The sequence below is a fragment of the Mobula hypostoma genome, chromosome 13 (assembly GCF_963921235.1).
Source record: "Mobula hypostoma chromosome 13, sMobHyp1.1, whole genome shotgun sequence".
In the NCBI taxonomy this organism is placed as follows: Eukaryota; Metazoa; Chordata; class Chondrichthyes; order Myliobatiformes; family Myliobatidae; genus Mobula; species Mobula hypostoma.
This window is the reverse complement of record NC_086109.1, coordinates 57,149,353-57,173,881: the sequence shown is the minus strand read 5'-3', so window position 1 is coordinate 57,173,881 and position 24,529 is coordinate 57,149,353. Positions and strand designations below refer to the sequence as shown.

The following is a 24,529-nucleotide window of genomic DNA, read 5'->3' as shown; positions in this document are numbered from 1 at the left end:
CACATCCAGAGTTGCACAGATCCCACCACTTAAACAGCAGATTGGCAAATTTAATAATTAGTGAAAAGCAACTGGATTTGAACCTAAAAGTGTTTCTTCTGCTATCTAATTTATTGTGTACATCTGGATCACATCAATATTTATTCACAGCAGCTAAGCTTGTACTTACAGGTCTACATTTTTTACCTGATATTATACATTGCTGCAGTCTTTGTACTAGGATGTATTTTTAATAAAGTGTCCATCACCCACCCATAAATGAATGGCAATGAACTTTAATCCTATTCATTACCTACTATCATGTATAGAGACTTGTTGATGGAAACAATTTAATGAAAATAGTTCTCTTAAAAAATCAGAAAATGCTAAAATACGCACACAGGCATGATTATCTGTTAATGTGTGTGTTTTACATACATAAGGTCATTTTAGAAACATATTTAGTGAGGCTGATAACAGCAAATCACAAACTCATTAAAAGCATGCTCCAAATTGACTCATATTTTAGAAATCCTGGCTTAGCACCAAGGAATTTTAAGGAGTGGAAGTTACTCCAAGAACTGAATCCACTCCACGATACTATGATTACTGACACAGGGCAATTTTTCATTAAGGTTTTGGAAGAGAGCTAAATTGTGACATAATTTAAGTTTAGACCTGCTATCTGTTCTGATTAGTTTGAGTTTATTCTGCTTGCATCTCGTTGGTAGTGCTTCCCACCCCCACTTTTTCATTTCACAAATTTCCAGATTTTGCTTGTCCACAGCAATTAAATTCACTGTCATGTGCCATGCGCCAAACTCTCCCGTGAATTCTGTTACAAATCATCCTTGACTATTTCTCCAGCAGTCATGCTTGTGGACTTTGTAGTTAAAAACGTTTCTCTGAACAGTAATTGAATTCAAATTAAATTCATTCTTTCTTTATTGCAGGATTAATTGTTACAATGCCTTAAATGTCCAGAGTCCCTTTGGAGGATTTAAAATGTCTGGCAATGGCAGAGAAATGTAAGTAGGTTTATAGACTCAGATTTCAAAACACTGAGTTTCTCACCAAAGTGTGCTGTTGAATTTCTGCAGACACATCCACTGATGAACATGAACATTAAGCAACAGTAAAATCTTAAGCTATGAAACATTTAAATTGTATTTTTTTCAAAAAGTGACAACATTGCATTAAGTTAGTCAATCATGTAATGAAATATTTTTTGCATCTTCAGGGGAGAGTACGGACTAAGGGAATACACTGAAATCAAAACCGTGACTGTCAAAATTCAGCAGAAGAATTCTTAAGTGTGCTGTGAGGTGGACACAGAGAATCCTCTCACTTACCAGCAAGACAAACACACACAACAGTGGTTGTGCAGCATATGGTTGAAGCTTTATCTTATAAAATGTAAAAAAAATATACTAGTGAATGTATATGTACCACAAATACTGTGTATTTGAAGAAAATACAATAATCTCAGCAAATCCCCCAGAGTGCTTTCATTAAATGGTTCCCCTTCAGTCACCCTTAATCTTGCATAACTCATAAACTGTGGAGTCTCGATACACCATGGACTCAACGGTGCCACTGGAACTGCTGGATAACTTCTCATTTCTTTCCATTAATTTGAGACTTGGCATTCAGGATAAATAATGCTTGATAAAAAAAAGTGCCAGAGGATTTGCCTGTGATCAGCTCAGAGCAGTGGCAAGTGTAAGAGGAGGTTAAAAGGGTGGCCCCCACGACCCTTGCTCTTCTTTGAAAGTGGCTGTGGAGAAGCATAAGCAGAAGAGAAGAAATCAAAAACTTTGTAAGTGAGCTACATGATTTGGGATGTTGTTTGAGTGGTTCCTCTGGCTGCCCAGATACAAGTACAGAGGATTCCGGTTAATTGGAACTTTTCAGAATGTGTACCTTTTGGCCCAATTAAACGGCTGCCCCAATTAGCCAAAGTTTCAAGGAAATAGTTAAAAAGATATAAAAAAGACAAGTCACTGTTTAACTGAGTAACGGTTAATTAATGAGTTACAGAACAAATTAGAACACTACCAATACCACTACAGTAGTATAAAACCGTGTATTAGTTCCTAATAGTTATTGACGGAGGAATTAATCCAGTGTATGCTGCTGTGATCTTTTGATTTACTGTAAATTAACAAAATCAGTGCAGACACCTAGTGTAGTTAATGGACTGCCTTTATAAATTTTTTGACGATTGCATCCTCCAAATCTTCATTTTCATTATAAGATTCAAGATGATTGTTGATACCTTCAACTTTTTCATAGTTCCTAACTTACTGAAGTAGTGAGATCATTTCATTTTCACTCCCAGCTGTTTCTGGCATCTCCAAGCCTGAATGCTTGCAATCACAGTGAGCAAAACAGTTCTGAATTATCTTACTGCTTATTCAGTGACAAAAATCACTGCTTTTTGAGCATAAGTCTACACAACTGATACCATTTAAAAACTGTCCCCTCTAAGCACAGTGTAGTGTCTAACGAGCACGCAAGGGCATGTGACTGATGCTAGTTAGCAACTGTTTCTTAACAGTCTCCTGCCCCAATTAAGTGGCATAGTCCCAAATAAATGAATGGAATCCTAGCAAGTTTCTTGATTAGTCTTTGTTCTTTAAGAATTGTCCCAAATATGTGGCTGCCCTAATTAACTGATGGCCCAATTAACCAGAATCCACTCTACTTCAGTACTTGTGTGGTGTTTTTGTTGTCAATACACTGGCCATTTCTCACAGACTCTGCCTGCTATGTACAGATTACTGAGAATTAGAAATTTGCTCAAAGCTATCCTTCCCCTTGTTTCCCCTTAAAGACATCCCCTTAAAGGATCCCCTGGAGATCCAATTCTTTAGGCATGCACCAGCAGTTGTCTTTTGCTGGGAATGCCAAGGAGGCAGAGAGATTCTGGAACCAGGGAGGGTTTGGGACAGAACTGAACTCCCCAGTCTTCGGCTCCTATCTCGTCACCTGTAGATTCTGGAAGTGATCCAGACATGACTGGGGTAGTGCTGGAGGTTATGTCTGCCCCCATGGGTCCATTTTGAGTTTTTAAACAGTGGCAGTTGTTGATCCCAGTTTGATCAGCCGCCTTGTGGCACTATACACCTTTCCAGAATCTTACTTCTTGCAACTCAAAAGTCGATGATTTAACAAATGAGGGTAGTTCTACCCAAGACTCCGCTACCCCTGCATCACAACTCATGACCGTATACTTAGATTCCTTCGGCTGATTCAGCTTCTCCTTCTCTCTTACCGGGCTCGCCAACTCTCTGCATCACAATTTCTATTTTGACCAGCATTCCCATCCAAATGAAGTTGTTTGAGTCATCTTGTAGTGTGTTCAAATGTTCCTAATAGCTGTAGTATCACCCTCAAGCCATCTGTTATGCTTTCCCATCGATAGTATGGGGAACTTGTGGCATGACTCTACCCCTCCCCCAAGCCCGCCCCCACCTCGGCCTTACCAAGTCAGGCGGGTACTTCAGCCGCAGCACAGGGCTGTTGAGGCCTATTTACCACCGGGCAAACAAGCCTGTGATCCCACTGCTGGCCTGGGCACAGGATCCATGTGAGGGAGAGGATACACCTCGCCCACAATTTACCTCGGTTCAAGGGCCAGGATCCTCTGTCTGGTTACAGGCTGACAGTGGTCAGCTTTCTGACATCTTTTGTGACACATTTCTAGCCTGTAATCTGGTGTTGGTGGGAGAGGGAAACTAACTATCACCAGGTCAAAACAATATTTTACAGTTCCACAATGCCCAGTACAATACCCTGCTCATTACCTACAAAGCCATAAGATGCAAACGCCGAGGGGCTTCCGCACACTGTTAGTTCCAACAAAATGCTCTCAGCTTTTGCTCTTCAAGCATTTGTCCCAGAAAACCAGCCCGAACTCCATTTATTTACAGAGTCTCAGTGAGCTGCCCACGTGTTGTGCTCCCAAACTCCAGCCCGTACCTCACCAGGGCATTGTCTTCTTGTAGATTTGTTCAGCAGTTGTATGTTCCTTCTCACCTCTGAAATGACAGGCCTTTGAATTGCAATAAATCACCTCCCCACATCATTTGGCTCTTAACCGCATTCTGGTGAAAACAGTGCATGACTCTTCCAGGCGTTCTCCAAGGCCAAAACAAACACGGTTTCCAAAATCTTAATTTAGATGGCAGTTCTGTCTGAAACATGCCATTTCCCCTTCCGGCATAGGCTGGGTTGCCATTATGTTGGTGATTAACCTTCACTTTTCCATGTGGGATAACATTTTGATTTTGGATGCATTGGAAAGCTTAAAGCCACTGAATGATGCATCTTGCTGCAAGCCAGTCGGCCAAGTCCGACCAGGCACCAGACAGTCATTAAATAACTTTGACTACTTTGGACATCTGATTGATTTAATATGTATTGAAATGTTTCCTATTAATTACTATTGAGAAAGGATATTGCTTGTGCCAGATGGGTGATTTAACCCCAATTTTATACTGTACTGCAACGTTTCTAAAATGAAATTCTGCTGTTGGGTTGCTAAACGTCATTGATTAAGAAATGAGGCAGCATGTAGCACAGATCATTGAGACAAAATTTCCTTATCAACCATGGAATCTGAAATGAGAGCCAAAAAAAAATCAAAGAACGTATGAAATGAAATGGAGGATGCCAAAGTACTTACAAAGCTGTTTCTGCTTTAAATAGATCATTTTTGTATTGATGACTTTAATGACAGTTTGTGTGGTCAAAGGACTTTGTTTAATCCAATATATTATCAAAAGACACGGAAAATAAGAACAGGAATAGGCCATCTGTTCTGTTCTAATGCACCTGCTCTGCTTTTGAATAAAGTCTTGCTTGAACTTACACATCAATTCCAATTTTCTGTCCTAATTCCACACCCTCTGATTCTGTTAATACCCTAAATTCCATTGATCTGAGTATTAAGCATTGACAGCCCTCCAGAGTAGAGACTTGCTCGTCGCAGTACTAAATGGGTGAACCCTTGTCCTGATAATATGGTCCTGGTTCAAGACTCTCCAACTCTTGCCATTTACCCAGCCAAGCCTCTGAAATATTCAGTGAGGTCACCTTTCATGTTCCTTACTCCAGGGAGCAGAAATGTTAATCAACAGGCTCACATATTTATCAAGAGCATAAGCAGGGGAATTTCATGTAAATTCACAAGCATTTATCTGTTCATAAAACTGTCATCTAAAGGCTTTTGTGCTTTTGACATATTTTTTGTTGTGTTATAATCACAAGGAATGTTAATCTATTATTGTTTTAATTCATACTTTTTACTCCACCTAAGAAATCTGAGCATTAATTTTACAAAGTTTCACCATTTGTGCTGTCTTTTAGTTTTTCTGTTTTAAATCACCTATGGCTGATGTCACAAAAAAGCAATAATGTGTAAATCCGTAAACTTTTATACACTGATTGAATGACTGCAACTTCCTTCTTGATAACTGTATTGCAGTTTTGAAATCATGTATATACAATTATGTACTATGAATATATAAAGTTATTTTCTATGCTGTTTTTCATTAAAAAACAAGACACATTTAGTATCAGAGTGTTAAAATTATGTAAAAGTTGTTTGACTGAAACTCCGCTGATGGTTTAGAATGGAAAATTGATTGCATTGTGTTGTTTGCAATAACACCAATATAAATAGTCCAGCAATGGGAGACTAGACCCTAGTGTGTCCTCGAAACATCGTTCCCATTACCTACGTTTTGTGCATTCCAGGAAGACAGAAGTCTTGAATGTAGAGAATGACACCTTACCCTTCACTATTTTGCTTAATAAATACAGAATTTCACGGTTGGAGCCTCGTCCGTCTCTCCTTCCCCAGAGCTACACTCCAATGAAAGAGTAATGGGTGAACTTAGTCCTGGCAAATGTACACTTACACGCCCAGATCTGACACCTGCCATGAATTAAAGCCCCACCAGAAATTTATGATTAAATTATCAGATTGGATCCTTCCCTACAGCTAAATATTATTAATATTTTTTATTGCAATGTATGAAAGTGCATTAACTGCTCAATATCTTGACTTTTATCATGCTAGAGTTGAAGTGTAAATAATGTACGCATGGAAAAGCCTGCATAAATATTTGGTTATTTGAGTATACCCAGAAATAGAAGTGCACATTTTAGCAATTCATCCTACAGCTAATAAAGGTTTTGTTTTGTTAAGATGTCTGTGATCAGTCATTGTTATTTTTGATGAATTGTGAAATAGAAAATGTTTAAATTCATTCAGTCTGTTTGGAGATCAGATGTAGAGAAGGCACAGCAATTAAACTCACCTGTGCAGCTGGTTAAGCAAAGTTCCTTATCATTGTGAATAGGAAAGTCATTTCATTCCACCTTAATTCACCATCTAGAGAAATTATTAATCTCCTTTGCTGCTGCTTCTGAACTCCCACTTGGACGAAATCTCTATCACAGAATTTAATCTGTATAAAGAATTCACGCTGAAAATATCTCTTACTTGTGCACCTTGTTGTCACAATTTAAAATAGTTTTCTGAGTTCATCTCAGCAGCCTGATGCTCTCTATAAACCGTGTTCAAAATCGGAGTTGTAGAAGCCTTCCTCTTTAGTGAAGTACACCAATTCTTGTCACTGATGTACAGAGTATGAAATAACGAATGAATTTCCATCCCAGGTCACCCCTGCTTTTTCATAACACACTCTGAAGCATCTGAACATCCACAGTAGAGATCTTTCTGTTTTCTTTGCTCTGCCTCCCGAACCTGAACATTGTCCTTGATCATCAGTGGTTTGACCAGAGCATCATAAAACTGATAATAAAGCCAAGAATAGTGATAACTTTATCATACTTGAGGTGTAGTAAGGTTTTCTGGTAGATAAATTGACGGGTATCCACACCAGCCTCTCTCTATCGGATAAACTATGAAATATCAGTTACTGACTATTTCCAAAAAAGAGAGTCCAAAAAGAGAGAGCATTTGATTTTCAACAGCTTTATAATGGCTCAGCCCCATAGTCACAGTTCAGAAAATTATCACCAACTGGGCACTTAAGTGCACAATCAATATAAGTACATGGCTGGAAATAGGGTCTACAATTTGGGTGAATTGCAGCAAAAGCTTTCTTACCATTATCCTGCTCAGTTCCCCATCCACACTCTGAAACATTCTCCCCCTATACTACAGATGCACTGCTCTGAGCACCAACTACAAAAGCACTGCAGTTTCCTCCAGAGCTCCTTGGATAGCTCACCGGGTCTGTACTGAGCTGGGTTTACATTCTTCCAGTACCTGCCTGTACATGTGTCAGTCCAAATGCCTCTTAAATGTTTCTATCAGATCTGCTTCTATCACTCCACTGACTTAACAAAAAAAAACTACGGTCCTCCTGATACACTGAAGCGGTAGCTACCTACGTGAAAGATGTAAATAAGGTTGAAAGTGTACAGGTCAAATTTACAAGGGTGTTCCAGGGACTGGAGGACCTGAGTGATAAGGAAAGATTGAATAGGTTAAGACTTTATTCCTTAGAATGTGGAAGACTGAGAGGAGATTTGATAGAGGTATACAAAATTAAGAGGGGTTATAGGTAGGGTAAATGCAAGCAGGCTTTTTCCACTGAGATTGGGTGGGACTACTAGTGGTCATGTGGTAAGGGTGAAAGATGAAAAGTTTAAGGGGAATATGAGGGATAACTTCTTCAATCAAAGGGTCATGAGAGTGTGGAGGGAGTTGCCAGTGCAATTTCAAAGTTTAAGAGAAACTTGGATAGGTACGTGGATGGAAGGCTATGATCCCGGTGTAGGTCGATGGGAGTAGGAGGTTTAAATAGTTTGGCATGGACTAGATTGGCTGAAGGGCCTGTTTCTGTGCAGTATTTTTCTTTGACTAACCTTAACTTGATAAACCCTATCTATGCCTCTAATTATACTTCCATTAGGTCATCCCCTGAGCCTCCAACATTCCAGGCAAACAAATCTAAGTTTGTTTAACCTTCTATTTTGACCTCTGCACTCCAATCCTGGTGATCCTCTTCTGCATCCTTTCCAAAGGCTTCATATTTTCCCTCTGATGGGGTGATCAGAAATGTATGCAATACTCCAAATATGACCTAAGCAAAATTCCATACAGCTGCAACATGAATTGCCAACTTTTATGAACATTGCTTATGAAGGCAATGGTGCCATATGCCTTCTTCAATACCCGATCTACTAGTGTTATCACTTACTAGTGCTATGAACTTGCACCCCAAGGTCAATGCTTTGATGGGTCCTACCATTTATCATATACTTTGCTCTGGCATTTAACCTCCCAAAGTACAACACCTCACAGTTTTTCAATTAAACTGCACCTGACATTTATCTGCTCAATTTTCCATCTGATCTATATTCCTTCCTCGCTATTCACAGACTGAAAGGTTGGCCTTCATATGACGCTGTCTAGGAATTCCAGACTAATTCAATGTGCATAGTTTTTGGGTTGAGAGAATGAAGAATGTGAGGAGCTATATCCCCCAAAGTCTAGTCTCACCTATCAGTGGAAATAACTTTACTGCCCCTATCCCTTTCATAATTTCATATATTTTATAAGGTCACCTGCAATTCTTCTGAATTCTAGTGAGTATGGCCCCAGGCAACTTAATCTCTCCTCATTAGCTAACCATTCATATCCAGAGTCAACCTGTGGAACTTCCTCTGTACCATCTCCAAAGCCAGTATATCTTTCCTCAGGTAAGGAGATCAGAACTGTTCATTGTACTCCAGGTGCAACTTCACCAGTACCCTATACAAATACATTTAATCCCCGTAGAAATGGTGATATTCAATTTGGCTTCTTGATAGCATGCTAAATCTGCAAACCAACTGTAGTACAATGTCAAGGACAAAACAACAAGGTTAGTGGTGAATAAAGAAATGACTGAGAGGTAAAATGAAGATTGTGAGAACGTTGCAACACTGCTGGGGAAGGAGATGTAAAGAGGTGACTGCTTCAGGAGCCTGATAGCCATGGGGAAGAAGCTGCTCTTTGGTCTGGTCATCTGGACTTTTATTCTCCTGTGTCTTCTCTCAGACAGGTGGTATTGTTATTTCTTACTTATTCCTACTTTGGCATGAAGATGATGCCAGGAAAGCCAATGTTCATGGCCCTTCCTTCAGTCCCAGTCAGGAGTTTGTACTGAGCTGCTTTCCTGGTTTGCTGTCGACCCCCTGGTGATGGCAGCCACACAGTATCTGGGGTTGAATGATCCACTGCAGAACTATTGGCACCTGACAGTATTTATGTGTCTTGGCCAGCTGGGTTTGTGGTCAATGGTGACCCCCCAGAATTTTGATAGTGGGGAACTCAGTAATGGTAATATCATTGGTTATAATGTGTAGGTAATCTGATGCAATCTTCTCTGAAATAATTGCCTAGAACTTCTGTGTGATGAGTGGTTATTACTAACAGGGGCTGCTTCATTTGTTGACGTGCTGAGAACAGAACTGAACATTACACGGTCTACAGTGTCCATGCCCACTGCTCCTATCATGGAAGGAGAAGCACTACAACAAGCAGCTGAAGGTGGTCGGCCATGAGATAATGCCCAGAGAAAGTCACCCGAACGCTTTTCCTGGCAGATTATTGACCAGTGTTAAATGGTTTCTTGGTATGATGAGATGGACTCTTGCCCCGACAATCTACTTTGTTGTAATCTTATGATCTTGCTTACCTGCACAGCACCTTCTCTACAGCTGTTACACTTTATTTTGTCATCTGTTATTGTTTTAGTACGGGGAGAAGCCACTGCACAGGATCGATACGAGCTGTAGAAAGTTGTAAACTCAGTCAGCTCCATCATGGGCAATGGACTCTCCAGCACTCGGGACGCCTGCACGGAGAGATGCCTCAATAAGGCAGTGTCCTTCATTAAGGACCCCCATCACCCAGGATATGCCCTCCCCTCTTCTCATTGCTACCATCAGAGAGGAGGTACGGGAGCTTGAAGGCGCACACTCAACAATTCAGGAACAGCTTCTTCCTCTCTGCCATCAGATTTCTGAATGGACATTGAACCTATGAACACAATCTCACTACTATTTTTGCACTTCTTATTTAAATTTATATATATATATACACACACACATATATTTGCTGCAATTCACAGTTTTATTATGTATTGCAATGTACAGCTGCCGCATAACAACAAATTTCACAACATATGTCAGTGATATTAAACCTGATTCTCATTCTGGTCCTGATTTTACCTTGTGCTACCACAATGCGTTATGTAAGGATTTGATCTGTCCTGACAGTGTGCACACCATGCTTTTCACTGTATCTCAGTACATGGGACAATAACAATAATCCAATCCAATGTCATGGGACCAGCACCACCATCATGGTGTTGTTCTATACACGGTGAGGGGAACTATGGAGAGAGGGAGACGGCGTCCGCACCTTCCCAATGCAGTCATCAGATGGAGCTTGGTGCAATGCTTTTCTGACACGAGAGATCCGACGAGGCAGTGATCTGTGTGCACAGCTCAAAATACTGTAAACCAAAATAGAAATTAGAACAATAATTAAACTGAATTTAAAAAAGCACACCAACAAGAAGTGTTCCCTGTGCTGAACCGGAGCAGGTTAGCTGTGCAAAATCAATTGGGAGAAATTTGCAAGGCTTTACAAGTGACTGTGACATTGGTATAATCAAGGATTTAGAGGAGTAATTCAGTTGGGCCAAGTTGTTAATAATTGCAGTGCATTTACTGTTTAGAAGGGCATTGCACCAGTGCTGAGCATTCAGATATCAAGAGCGTTGTAAACTGATGGGACTCTGAGCTCATCAATGTCAGAATGGAGTTGTTAATTGCCATCTCAGTGATGTCAGCATAATGAGTTCCCTGATTTGTTTTTGTGACAGTGCATCAGAGTTTGCAGTGCACCATTTATGCCAGAGTCAAGGTCGTGTTCAATGCATCAGCTGGTAGAACATCAGTGGTACTGAGGTGAATGCACTTGGATGTGACCAGGACAATTTTCTGATTGATATACTTTCACCTGGAAGTGACCACGTGTGATCTAATCTACTGAAAATTACTTTAATACATGATTTACATTTAATGGATCCAATTTCTAGTCAACTCCTTTTCACTACTGGTTCAGCAGGCATACCCTTTCACTCTACTGGGTGCTGATTGTGTCTATCCTGCATTTGTTTGCTTACAACCTTCTGCAGTTCCTGACATTCACCTCACTCTCTGACCCTCACAAATTTACTTCACAAATCAATGCTATTTCTTTCCGATCTGGGCCCAAATCATTTACATATTTAGGAAACAAGAGATCTCTGTATGGCTCTCTAGCGCCTTGTCATTCATATCCTGTCAAGCAAACATGTATTTATTTCTGTGCCTCCCTTTGTACCCACTCACCGTCTAAACAGTGGCATTCCTTTCAAAAACATGTCTTCATTTGTGTTTCAACACTCTTGGGAAGAAATTTTTAAATTCCTGCCAAAAATGCATGTAAACAATATTCACTGCGTCTCCACATTTCTATACACTGTGATTTCCTTTACAAGTCCATGCAGACTGGTCCTGATTAGCCCATTTCTTTCCAAGAATTCATCAAAAGTAATGTGCTGGCAGGCACCCAGAGAGCTGCTATGCATCAAGCTCCATCTCACTATGTTATTGGGCACCTGGATCTGGGACTTAATTTGTGACCAAAGCACAGAGCACAGTACAACATTGAAGGACTAGGATTCTAAACTGAGGTTGTGGTCGAAATGATAAGTCCTTTCAAAGATGCAAACAGGAGGTATGAACAGTACTGATGTAAAACAGCCTGTTTATCATCAGTTGGACTCTTGTTAAAGTTATATTGTTGTATTTCTAAGCAACTGTTTATATTTGAGTTTGCTAGACAAAATTATGGAAAGTTGTTGGATGTTTTGATTACTGCTTGCAGCTGTCTTGTGCATTTTCTAGTCACCACAAACTCTTTACCATTGAGCTGTGGATATTTCTCTTTACTTCTGTGGATAAATGCTCGTGAAGTCACTAAGGGTCTCTTGCCTTGTGCTTGGAGACATTCATGCACACGCCCTTACAGTGACACTCGTCTGCTATAGCCCATTCTATCTGCCTGAACCCTGTGGAAATAATCTGCAATTGGGAGCATTTCTAGCAGAAAAGTTGCCTGCTAAGTGCTTGCCAAAAATACAATTGTTTTTACATAGTGGGTTCCCTCCAGACAAGCAGACCTCAGTCTTGCAAGGAAGTATCTTGGTCACATCTTCCATTCATGGTAAAGAGTGAAATGGTCCAGGTACCCATGAACACTATCTCATTATTCCTTATTTTTGCTCTATTTCCTTATTTTGTAAGTTATAATAATTTTATGTCTTTGCAATGTTCTGCTGACGCAAAACAGCAAATATCACGTCATATAAGAAAATGATAGTTGCTGTTCACTCTAATGTGCATGGATGCACGGCCGCGCGGTAACTGAAATGCTTCCGCGCACATAGCCTTTGTTGCCATGCAGCTGGAATAAAGACAGATGAGAAGAGGTTTATGAAACACGAAAGGTTTCTTTGTCGTACTGTATTTCATTATACCCTTCAATTAATAAATAAAATCAAAAATATGTGATTTTTTTCACTTCCATTCTAAATATTCATAGTACAGTATACATATTACAAAAAAAGAACAGCTAAAGTTCCACGTAGTTTTCAGGCTGTGATCAGAGCAATGGTTGGTCCACACAGCTGCAAAAAACAGTCGAGGGAATGTTGAAATAATAAACCTGATTCCGATTCTGATTCAGATTCAGATTCAGATTCAGTAGCTCTTTGATTGAGCGACAGATTCCAACAAGTGTGAGATACACGTGAGTGTATGCAGGTAGAACTATGAACAGGAGGTTATCCAGCCCCTCAGGGCTGTGATAGTGCTGGAGTGCCACCTTCCATTATCTGCTCAGTAACATATCCAAGATGAACCATGGCGACGATCTGTGGGTTATGTACAATACTTCCTCAGAACATCTTGCAAAATACCACTGCTTCTGAATTTCAGAAACTAGAACCCTTATTTGTCAAATGTCTCCTTTAACTTTCTGGGAAGGATTCTCACATTGCCCTTTTCCCAAAGTGAATATATGCTTGTTAAGGTGTGGTGCTCAGACGTATTTAGAGTATGCAACATGTGGTCTAGTCAGATCCATGTACCTCTAAGCTCTTATAATTCAGTCCTTTAGCTATGAAGGCCAGCATACTTTTGGGCTTTTCAGATTATTTTCTGTGCCTGTTTGGAACATTTCAACCATCTATGCACAGATACAGTCTCCTGACCCCTCTCCTTCTCCCCCACCATATCCTTCACTCTTTGGATCACTTCTAGATTTCTACTATATAGGACCTGCCCATATCAGTACCTGCCCACTCACAAACCTAAAGGGAAAATATTCATTAATGTGCAGGATGGTTTTGGAGAAAGGTTGAAAATATAAATATAATCACTCTCACTGGAAATGTTTTTAGTTCATTCATCATTTGACAACCAACAATGTGAGGGTTCATCAATTCTGCAGAAATAATATTTGAATAACTGAGACTCTTTGGACAGAGTCATAGAATTGGCCCGCTTAGTCCTTACTGACCTGATCTTCTGAATAGTCCTACTCTTGGACTATATCTCCCTGAATCCATGTATCTATCCAAAGTTCCCAGAAGTGTTACAACTAACCCTACTTGCACACTCGCACCATCCTCTGATCGAAGAACTTCCCCTCAGATTCCCCTTGAATATTTCACCTTTCACCATAAACCTAAGACTTCTAGTTCTAGTCCCACCTAACCTAAGGGCAAAATGCCTGCATACATTCACCCTATCTATGTTCTTCATAATTTTGTACACCTGTATAAGATCTCCTCTCATTCTCCTGCACTCCAGTGAAAAAAGTCTTAACAACCTTTCCCTATAGCTCAGGTCCTCGAGTCCCGGCAACATCTTTGTAAATTTTCTCTGTTAGAATAAAATTGAACCTTTCTTAGTCTTGTTCTCAGTTGGACCCAATCCCTGCTGGATTTTCATAGCAAGATCAGTTGCTACTTCAAAACAATGACTAACACCTGACCAGACTTGCAGATTTCAAATGTCTCCCACCCTGCAAGATGTTGCTTTCTCATTTGCTACTTCTAAACAGTCTTGGCAGTGAAATTCTCTTGCTATCTCTTCTTTCAGTTAGTCCTGATGAAGGGTCTCGGCCCGAAACGTCGACTGTACCTCTTCCTATAGATGCTGCCTGGCCTGCTGTGTTCACCAGCAATTTTTATGTGTGTTGCTTGGCAGTTTACAGACTGGGAAGGCAGCAATGGAGCTGCTCTATGGGTACTCCAAGGTTGTTAACAAAGAGACTGTTAACCTTCCAGAAAATGTGTATTTGCAGTATCTATCCAGTGTAGGTGATTGAAGAAAGTTAATATCTCTCATAACTACATCTACACTTTCACTGCTCAGACATGCTCAGCTCCTCACCAAGGGGTCTGTCCAGTAATCTGCTAACAAACATCCTGCAAGATGAATCTAACCACAACAGTGCCTGTCCCTTTTCAATATAACCTGGTGCAATAGTGGTTCTGAATTGTTACTCTTCAACTGTCCAACCGGTTCCCCTTCTCAGGGACCGGAATGCTTGGCCTGAAACAGACGCATTGAGTAATAGAAACATAGAAACATAGAAAATAGGTGCAGGAGTAGGCCATTCGGCCCTTCGAGCCTGCACCGCCATTTATTATGATCATGGCTGATCATCCAACTCAGAACCCAGCCTTCCCTCCATACCCCGTGACCCCTGTAGCCACAAGGGCCATATCTAACTTCCTTTTAAACATAGCTAATGAACTGGCCTCAACAGTTTGCTGTGGCAGAGAATTCCACATATTCACCACTCTCTGTGTGAAGAAGTTTTTCCTAACCTCGGTCCTAAAAGGCTTCCCCTCTATCCTCAAACTGTGACCCCTCGTTCTAGACCTCCCCAACATCGGGAACAATCTTCCCGCATCTAGCCTGTCCAATCCCTTTAGGATCTTATACGTTTCAATCAGATCCCCCCTCAATCTTCTAAATTCCAACGAGTACAAGCCCAGTTCATCCAGTCTTTCTTCATATGAAAGACCTGCCATCCCAGGAATCAATCTGGTGAACCTTCTTTGTACTCCCTCTATGGCAAGGATGTCTTTCCTCAGATTAGGGGACCAAAACTGCACACAATACTCCAGGTGTGGTCTCACCAAGGCCTTGTACAACTGCAGTAGTACCTCCCTGCTCCTGTACTCGAATCCTCTCGCTATAAATGCCAGCATACCGTTCGCCTTTTTCACCGCCTGCTGTACCTGCATGCCCACTTTCAATGACTGGTGTATAATGACACCCAGGTCTCGTTGCACCTCCCCTTTTCCTAATCGGCCACCATTCAGATAATAATCTGTTTTCCTATTTTTGCCACCAAAGTGGATAACTTCACATTTATCCACATTAAATTGCATCTGCCATGAGTTTGCCCACTCACCCAACCTATCCAAGTCACCCTGCATCCTCTTAGCATCCTCCTCACTGCTAACACTGCCACCCAGCTTCGTGTCATCCGCAAACTTGGAGATGCTGCATTTAATTCCCTCATCCAAGTCATTAATATATATTGTAAACAACTGGGGTCCCAGCACTGAGCCTTGCGGTACCCCACTAGTCACCGCCTGCCATTCTGAAAAGGTCCCGTTTATTCCCACTCTTTGCTTCCTGTCTGCTAACCAATTCTCCACCCACACCAATACCTTACCCCCAATACCATGTGCTTTAAGTTTGCACACTAATCTCCTGTGTGGGACCTTGTCAAAAGCCTTTTGAAAATCCAAATATACCACATCCACTGGTTCTCCCCTATCCACTGTACTAGTTACATCCTCAAAAAACTCTATGAGATTCGTCAGACATGATTTTCCTTTCACAAATCCATGCTGACTTTGTCCGATCATTTCACCGCTTTCCAAATGTGCTGTTATCACATCCTTGATAACTGACTCCAGCAGTTTCCCCACCACCGACGTTAGGCTAACCGGCCTATAATTCCCCGGTTTCTCTCTCCCTCCTTTTTTAAAAAGTGGGGTTACATTAGCCACCCTCCAATCCTCAGGAACTAGTCCAGAATCTAACGAGTTTTGAAAAATTATCACTAATGCATCCACTATTTCTTGGGCCACTTCCTTAAGCACTCTGGGATGCAGACCATCTGGCCCTGGGGATTTATCTGCCTTCAATCCCTTCAATTTACCTAACACCACTTCCCTACTAACATGTATTTCGCTCAGTTCCTCCATCTCACTGGACCCTCTGTCCCTTACTATTTCTGGAAGATTATTTATGTCCTCCTTAGTGAAGACAGAACCAAAGTAATTATTCAATTGGTCTGCCATGTCCTTGCTCCCCATAATCAATTCACCTGTTTCTGTTTGCAGGGGACCTACATTTGTCTTTATCAGTCTTTTCCTTTTTACATATCTATAAAAGCTTTTACAGTCCGTTTTTATGTTCTCTGCCAGTTTTCTCTCATAATCTTTTTTCCCCTTCCTAATTAAGCCCTTTGTCCTCCTCTGCTGAACTCTGAATTTCTCCCAGTCCTGAGGTGAGCCACTTTCTCTGGCTAATTTGTATGCTACTTCTTTGGAATTGATACTATCCCTAATTTCTCTTGTCAGCCACGGGTGCACTACCTTCCTTGATTTATTCTTTTGCCAAACTGGGATGAACAATTGTTGTAGTTCATCCATGCAACCTTTAAATGCCTGCCATTGCATATCCACCGTCAATCCTTGAAGTGTCATTTGCCAGTCTATCTTAGCTAATTCATGTCTCATACCTTCAAAGTTACCCCTCTTTAAGTTCAGAACCTTTGTTTCTGAATTAACTACGTCACTCTCCATGTTAATGAAGAATTCCACCATATTATGGTCACTCTTACCCAAGGGGCCTCTCACGACAAGATCGCTAATTAACCCTTCCTCATTGCTCAAAACCCAGTCCAGAATAGCCTGCTCTCTAGTCGGTTCCTCGACATGTTGGTTCAAAAAACCATCCCGCATACATTCCAAGAAATCCTCTTCCTCAGCACCTTTACCAATTTGGTTCACCCAGTCTACATGCACAGAAACAGAATCTTCGGCCCAACTCTCCCATTCCAACCAAGATGCCACCTAACTTAGAAGCATTTGTCCATGTTTGGCCCACATCTAAACCTCTCCTCTTGTATAAAAACTGAAATACAAACAGAAGCTAAAGTTATCTTCCAAGGATTTAGCGAAGCCTCCAACTTCATGGGACCCCAATTCCTTCAATGGTCTTCCATCAAACAGTATAGAACAAGAACAGGCCCTTTGGCTCACAACTCTGACAAGGTGTTTGGCCCTGGCGGTTTACCTGCTAGGGCTCTGAAAACCTGTGCCAACCAACTGGCGGGAGTGTTCAAGGACAACTTCAATCTCCCACTGCTTCAGTTAGTGTTCCCATCTGCTTCAAAAGGTCAACAATCATACTATTGCCCAAGAAAAGCAGAGTGAGCTGCTTCAATGGCTATCACCCAGTGGACTCACACCTACAGTGATGAAGTGATTTGAGAAGTTGGTCATGGGTAGTATCAACTCCTGCCTAAGCAAGGGCCTGAACCCATTGAAATTCGCCTGTCGCCACAATAGATGCAATCTCACTGGCTCTCCACTTTGGCCTTGGATCACCTGGGCAATAGTAATACCTATGTCAGGCGGCTGTTTATTGATTACAGCTCAGCTTTCAACACAATCATACCTTCAGTTCCAATCAACAAAATCTGGACCTCTGTACTTCCCTCTGCAATTAGACCCTTGACTTCCTCACTGGGAGACCAGAGTCTCCTCCTTGCTGAAGATCAACTCTGACACACCTCAAGGATGCATGCGTAGCCCACTGTCCTACTTTCTCTACACCCACAATTGGCTAGGCACAGCTCAAACGCCATCTATAAATTTCTCGATGACACAGCTATTGTTGGTAGAATTTCAGATGGTGACAAAGAGTCATACAGGAGTGAGGTGGAACAGAATTTCAGATGGTGACAATGAGTTATGCAGGAGTGAGATGGGACAGGTGGCTGAGCGGCGTTGTAACAACAACCTTGCACTCATCGTCAGTAAGACCAAGGAAATGACTGTGGATTTCAGGAATGGGAATTCGAAGGAACACACAGCAGTCTTCATTGAGGATCAGAATGGAGAAGGGTGAGTAGTTTCAAGTTTATGGGTGTCAACATCTTTGAGATTCTATCCTGGGTCCAAAAAAGAAGCGGCTATATTTCATTAGGAGTTTGAGTTCATCAAAGGTACTTGTAAATTTTTACAAATGTACAGTGGAGAGCACTCTAACTGGTTGCATCACCTTCTGGCATGGAGGGGCCACTACACGAGTAGATAAAAGTTACAAGAAGTTGTAAACTCAGCCAGCTCCATCATAGTCATAAGCCTTCCCAACATCCAGGAAACCTTCAAGAGGTGACGCCTCAAAATAGTGGGATCCATAATGGCGATAAGGACCGCTATTATCCAGGACACATTCTCATATCTACCATCAAGGAGGAGGTACAGGAGTCTGAAGACACACACTCAACATTCCAGGAACAGCTTCTTACTTACCCTCCACAATCAGATTTCTGAATGGACAATGAACCCATGAACACGACCTCAGTATTTTTCCCTCTCTTTTTGCAGTAATCATTTAATTTAACTTTTTATATGTGGTATATACTTCTTATTGCAACTTATTGCTTTTATTATTATGTATTGCAATGTGTTCGTCCATCGTCAACGTCAATGAGGACCTCAACACCATTATGATGGTGTCGAGACTAGTGTTTGATTTGGATTTAAGTGAAGGAGAGTTGCGCAGTGACAGCCTCACTCTCTCTTCCCAATTCCCATCTGGACCCAGTGGCAAGACAGAGTCGAGACGGCTGGAGATGGGACTAGGCGCAGTGGATGACCAGGACGTCTTCTGTGTCTTGTCATGCTCTACACGTTCCACGACGCTTGCAGAGACTGCCTTCTTGACTGTTGGACCTTCCATTGGTCTCGTCCGCTCAATCCGCCAGAGTCTTCACGTGCTGGGATAGACATCTCCCTATCTCACCGAGGGTTTGAGACCTGTCGGCTACCCTCACCTGGTTTAGCCGGCTTGTCGAAGCCGTTGCCCGGGGTGTGGCCGCTGTCGCATGCAAACAGCTACGGGGAGCCACAGGTGAGAGCTGAGTGCCAGGTGGGGGCCAAAGGTGGACTAACCACCCTGAAAAGGATGCGTCATGTTCCCCCACCAGAGGTGCTACCCCTCCCTGACACCCCATACACCCCAAATTATTGCAATGTACTCCTGACGCAAAGTACCATATTTAACGACATATACCACTGATATTAAACCTAATTCTAATTCTGATTCTTTTGCTCACAGCTTTGCCATATAATTAGCTTCGATGGCAGCACCAGGATTTGACCCAGTAAAAACAGAAGGCAGGCTTCAACTAATTCAATTCATTCCACGTGTTATTAAGAAATGACTAAAACATCGGTATACAGCAAAGGATATGGTCCAGACACCATCTCAGCCGTAATACTACAGAACCAGATGCTCGTCCAGCCAAGATGTTCCAATTCAGTTACAACACTGGCATCTTCCCAACCATGTTGAAAATTGGCCAGTTATGTCCCTTTCACAAACAAGGACCAATCTAATCCGCTGTTCTTAATTATCAGCACATAATGGAATTTGTTAATGCTAACAACCAACACAGACTCATCTACAGGCTGCTCACCATGTCTATCTTGGTTTTGCCAGAAACATTTGGCATCAGACTTTGTCACAGCCTTGGTCCAGCAGGGGCAAAGAGCCGGTTTTCCAGAGGTGAGGTATGTGACTGTCCTTGACATCAAGGCACCTTCTGATCAAGTGTGGCATCATGGAGCCCAGGCAAAACTGACATCAATGTGGATCAAAGAGGAAAAAACACCATCGATTGGAGTCTTACCTTGCAAACTGGAGAGTGATCATGTCAGACCCACATCATCACCACAGGAGGAGCTTAATGTCCTGGGCCCAACTATCTTCAGCTACTGTATCAGTAACTCTTCTTCCATTCCATGCACTGCCCTCAGAAAATGAGGCCGCCTTGGGCAGTAAGTCCTGGACAGCCATCAGCAAGGGACTATGTGACAAAGTTTTACGGTACCAGCGACCTGGGTCATTTCCCACCACTGCCAGTAAGGAGTTTGTACGTCTCCCCATGGCCTTGTGGATTTCCTCTGGGTGCTCTGATTTCCTCTCACATTCCAAAGAAGTTATGTCATTATAAATTACAAATATAAAACACAAAATAATTGATTGCATAAGTATTCACCCCCTTCAATATGACACACCAAATCATCACTGGTGCAGATGACTCAGTATCTCACAAAAACTACACCATGAAGACAAAAGAACACTCCAAGCAACTTCACAAAAAAAGGTTATTGAAAAGCCACTGAAGCTTGTAATTCCTCCAGAGTTGTCATAGGTCTTCTGGCAACCTCCCTCACTACTCCCCTTCTTGCACGGTCACTCAGTTTTTGAGGACGGACTGCTCTGGGCAGATTTACAGCTGTGCCATATTCTTTCCATTTCTTGATGATTGACTTACCTGTGCGCCAAGGGATAATCAGTGACTTGGAAATGTTCTTGTATCCATCTCCTGACTTGTGCTTTATATTTTTACTACAATCACCTTGATTGCTCACAGGTCTCCAAAAACAGATCTCCATTGAACTAATTATGTGACTTCTAAAACCAATTGGCTGCACCAGCGACGATTTGGTGTGTCACATTAAAGGGGGTGAATGCTTATGCAATCAATTATTTTGTGTTTTAAATTTGCTATTAGTTTAGATCACTTTGTAGAGACCTGTTCTCATTTCGACATTGAAGAGTCTTTTTTTGTTGATCAGTATCAAAACAGCCAAATTAAATCCAATGTGATTCAATGTTGTTAAACAATAAAACATGAAAACTTCCAGGGGAGGGGGTGAGTACTTTTTACAGGCACTATATATATATATACACACACATACACATATAAATATACACACTCACGCATGTACCAAGGCAGATATCTTTCTGTTCACTTACTGTGTTTATGATTATATTGGTAACTTGTTCTGCTAACTCCAGCTATCTTATTTGTTGGCCTTGTATAACTGAGCATACCAAAAACAGCAGGAAGTATTCCCCATTTAAAGGGATCAATAATTTGTAGATATGTCACTGATTTATTGCTACTGGTTTTTGCTTCCACTCAGCCAAACTTGCAGTATCCTGGGATTAGTATTGACTCTGTCAGGGTACAGTGTAACAGGGAGAATGAGCAGAAGGCACTCAGAGTTGGATAAGCTGCTGGAAGAAACAGGAGTTTCAGACCCTTAGTTTGAGACCATCTCCACCTAGGAATTTCATGCAATCAATCCCCTTTGTGAACCCGTGTGAGCCAAGAGTAATGTATCATGTGTCAACACTGTTGAAATTAGTTTTTCCAGAAAATAATGCTCACTTAAATATGTCACAGCACCAATCCTGCAGCAGAGCGCCACAATACCATTGGGTTTCACTGTCATTTTGCCTACAACTTATATACATTTACAAGCTAACGGTCATATAGCTTCCAATGAAAGGGACATTTCCCACTTTTCTCCCATGAATCACAGACAAAGACAGAGACTCAAGTGGCAATTAATTTCTGATTTCTTTGGAAAATGTGCCAAGCAGTCTTTGCTACACTCTGAACCTCATTACTGAGGTTTGCTTCCACTGAAGTCAGTCTCAGTATTTCAGAAGTGCAATGCAAATGGCCACCACTTCTATAATGAGGAAATTCAAAATTTGGCAGCTAGTGCTTACTCCCATACAGAGTTTGCTCCCCTCTGTTAAAGTACTGACTTTCAACTGAATTCATCAATTGTCGATTGGATATAAGTGTCTCTGTGTGTTTCTTGTTTCACATGAAAATGTATCAAAACAAATCATGCTTAGTCATTGCACAAATAAATATACAGTTTTACAATAATTCCAGAAATCAAGCAATTGTTCAGACATCACAGGAAAAGCATGTTTCTCTGTAGACTTCATGATTCCATATATTCTGCAAGGTATTCCTGGAACCAGTTAGCATCCTGACCTTCAGAAGATTGGTGATTCCTCGTTAGTTACAATAAAAGGCACAAAAGATACTCTGTTTATTTTATGAAATATTTTGCAGAGAGTGCGCAGTGTTGATACAGTCAAATAAAAAAAAAGTATTAAGACTGATGTCTCCGATGTTATGAGATGGGATATTAACAACACAGCACAGATCTACACATCAAATAAATGATAGACGCAGAGAGCATGGGAAAGGCTGCCTTAAACTGCATGTGTTCCACTTACTAGTCATGTTCAGTGCTTTCACACATTGAGCTGGGGACCGGCCAGATTTTCAGTACAGGAAGCTCTGTCATGACTGAATTGCACCTTTGAAGTGTAAATCGCCAAGATAATTTTTCTTGAGGAAGCATTTCTGTTAAATCCATGCATGAGAAGTGGTTTGACTGGCTGCAGATGCACCAAGGAGCATGAGATTCATTATTTAGTCTGTAACTATAATTTTGATTCAGCTGCTGTTTATATTTGAACTGATCCAATCCAGTTCTGCCAAAATACACAGGCAATAATCGGGAGCTTTTTTTTTTATCCAGTATAGTTTCCTTAATTTTGCTCAGAGCTCATCTTTTAAAGTTTGCTTCCATTTTTGTGTCTCATTTATTGGAAGGTTCAGTTTAACTGCTTTATTAATTGTTATCCAGGAATAAGAAATGATTTGAAGGAGAGTTAAAACCTTTTAATTCGCAGAAATAAATATCAAATTAAAATAGATAGCTTCTAGGGAGAGAGTGTAAAGAGGAATATTGTTCATGATCAATGGATTAATAAATATATCTGCCACGGAGATTCAAAGAATTTACAGAGCTAGTCCTATCTCAGGGTGGAAGCCCCAAAGATGGAGGGCAAGTTGGTCTGCAAAGCGCCCGAACCGTGACAGTGTAGGAACAATATGCGTTCTAGTGATTGGTAGCAGAGTGGTGGGAGGGTGCAGGAGGTCAAGCAACAGAACCACGAAGGAGCCGGAGCATGCAGTTGGCTCAGTGGCTGAGAAACGGGTGAGGGCAGTACCACTAGCTGCCCTGGTGGCCTTATGCGAGCTTGATCTAAAGAAAAGCATCACTACATTTCAGCTGAAGTCCTCCTTGATGCCTAGAAGAGCCGGTTAGAACTCAATGCCCCTGGAAGACTGCAGCAAAATCCTGGGGGAATGTGAGATGTATAATAAATGGGAGGCCCTGTTTTCCTTGGCAGAGGGGTCATAAACCAGGGCAGAGTCTTGGAATTAAAATAATTTGTATATAGATTGGAGGGGAAAGGATGAGAATGTTTGTCTCCCAGAGGGTGGTGGGGATCTGGAGCTCACTGGGTGAAAGGGTGGTGGGAGCAGAGACCTGGTCACATTTAAACAGATCTTGGACAGCCATGTCCCGTGGGTGAACAGACCAGAGCTGGAAAGTAATATGAGTGTCTGTCTCCCAACCAGCGCACACTGGGTCAAATGACTGCCTTGAGTAAATGTTCTGTGATTCTGCGATTAACCATTTGCTTGCTGTCAGGCAGGTCGATAACACCACCATGGAGAAGTCGGTCAAGGAGATAAAGGGTGCAGCAGAGTCACTGCCTTGCAATGCTCGTGACTGGGCTCATTGCTGGTTTCTGCAGCTGTCTGTCTGCAGAGTTTGCACGCTCCCCTGTGAGCACATGATTCCTCCCATATCCTAAATACGTGTGGGTTGTTCGGAGAAACGGTCACTGTAAATTCCTCCTGGTGTGTAGGTGAGTGGAAACGGAGCAGAGTGTTGGGAGGATGGAATAAGGTGGGGGAGGATTAGTGTGAAGATGGATGCTGGCCAGAAGGGCCCATTTCTGTGCTGTAACTGTACATAACTATGAAATAATTTACATCTTTGGCAATTTTCCTCACAGTAGTGGCATCTCACATAATGGCGGTGCGTGCTGTCAACATCCTGAAGCCCACAGCCTTTATTTTATTGATTTCAGGTAGGAATTTCCAGCAGACCTTCTCTAAGGGTTTTCACTTTCCAGAATAACCAATGGGCTACATTCTTCCAGTAACTCCGCTGCAAGAGCAGTAACGTAAAACAGCCCACGGCGCATCATTTTAGACAAAAAAAGCAGCAGGAAAACCGGATCACTTAGCTGACAGATGCCTGATTGGGAAACTGTGATGAATGGGTGTCTGTGCTACTGATGGAGCATAACACACCCATGTCTTCTCACTTCTCAAAAGCCTTTGTGAGGCTTTTGTTGTGTGACTCAGAATCATGAATGGAGCCGCAGACGAAATGAT

General features: G+C 41.6%; 1 protein-coding gene across 1 annotated transcript in view; it reads left to right on the top strand.

Annotated features, from left to right (window-relative positions):
* Window positions 1–6,180, top strand: part of aldh1a2 (aldehyde dehydrogenase 1 family, member A2) — a 115,694-nt gene extending 109,514 nt beyond the window's left edge. Inside the window, exons 12-13 of the mRNA XM_063065738.1 lie at window positions 933–1,007; window positions 1,220–6,180. Of these exons, the coding sequence (XP_062921808.1) occupies window positions 933–1,007; window positions 1,220–1,292 (148 nt within the window). The 3' untranslated portion in view covers window positions 1,293–6,180. The remainder of the gene's footprint in view (window positions 1–932; window positions 1,008–1,219) is intronic.
* Window positions 6,181–24,529: the final 18,349 nt, after the last annotated feature.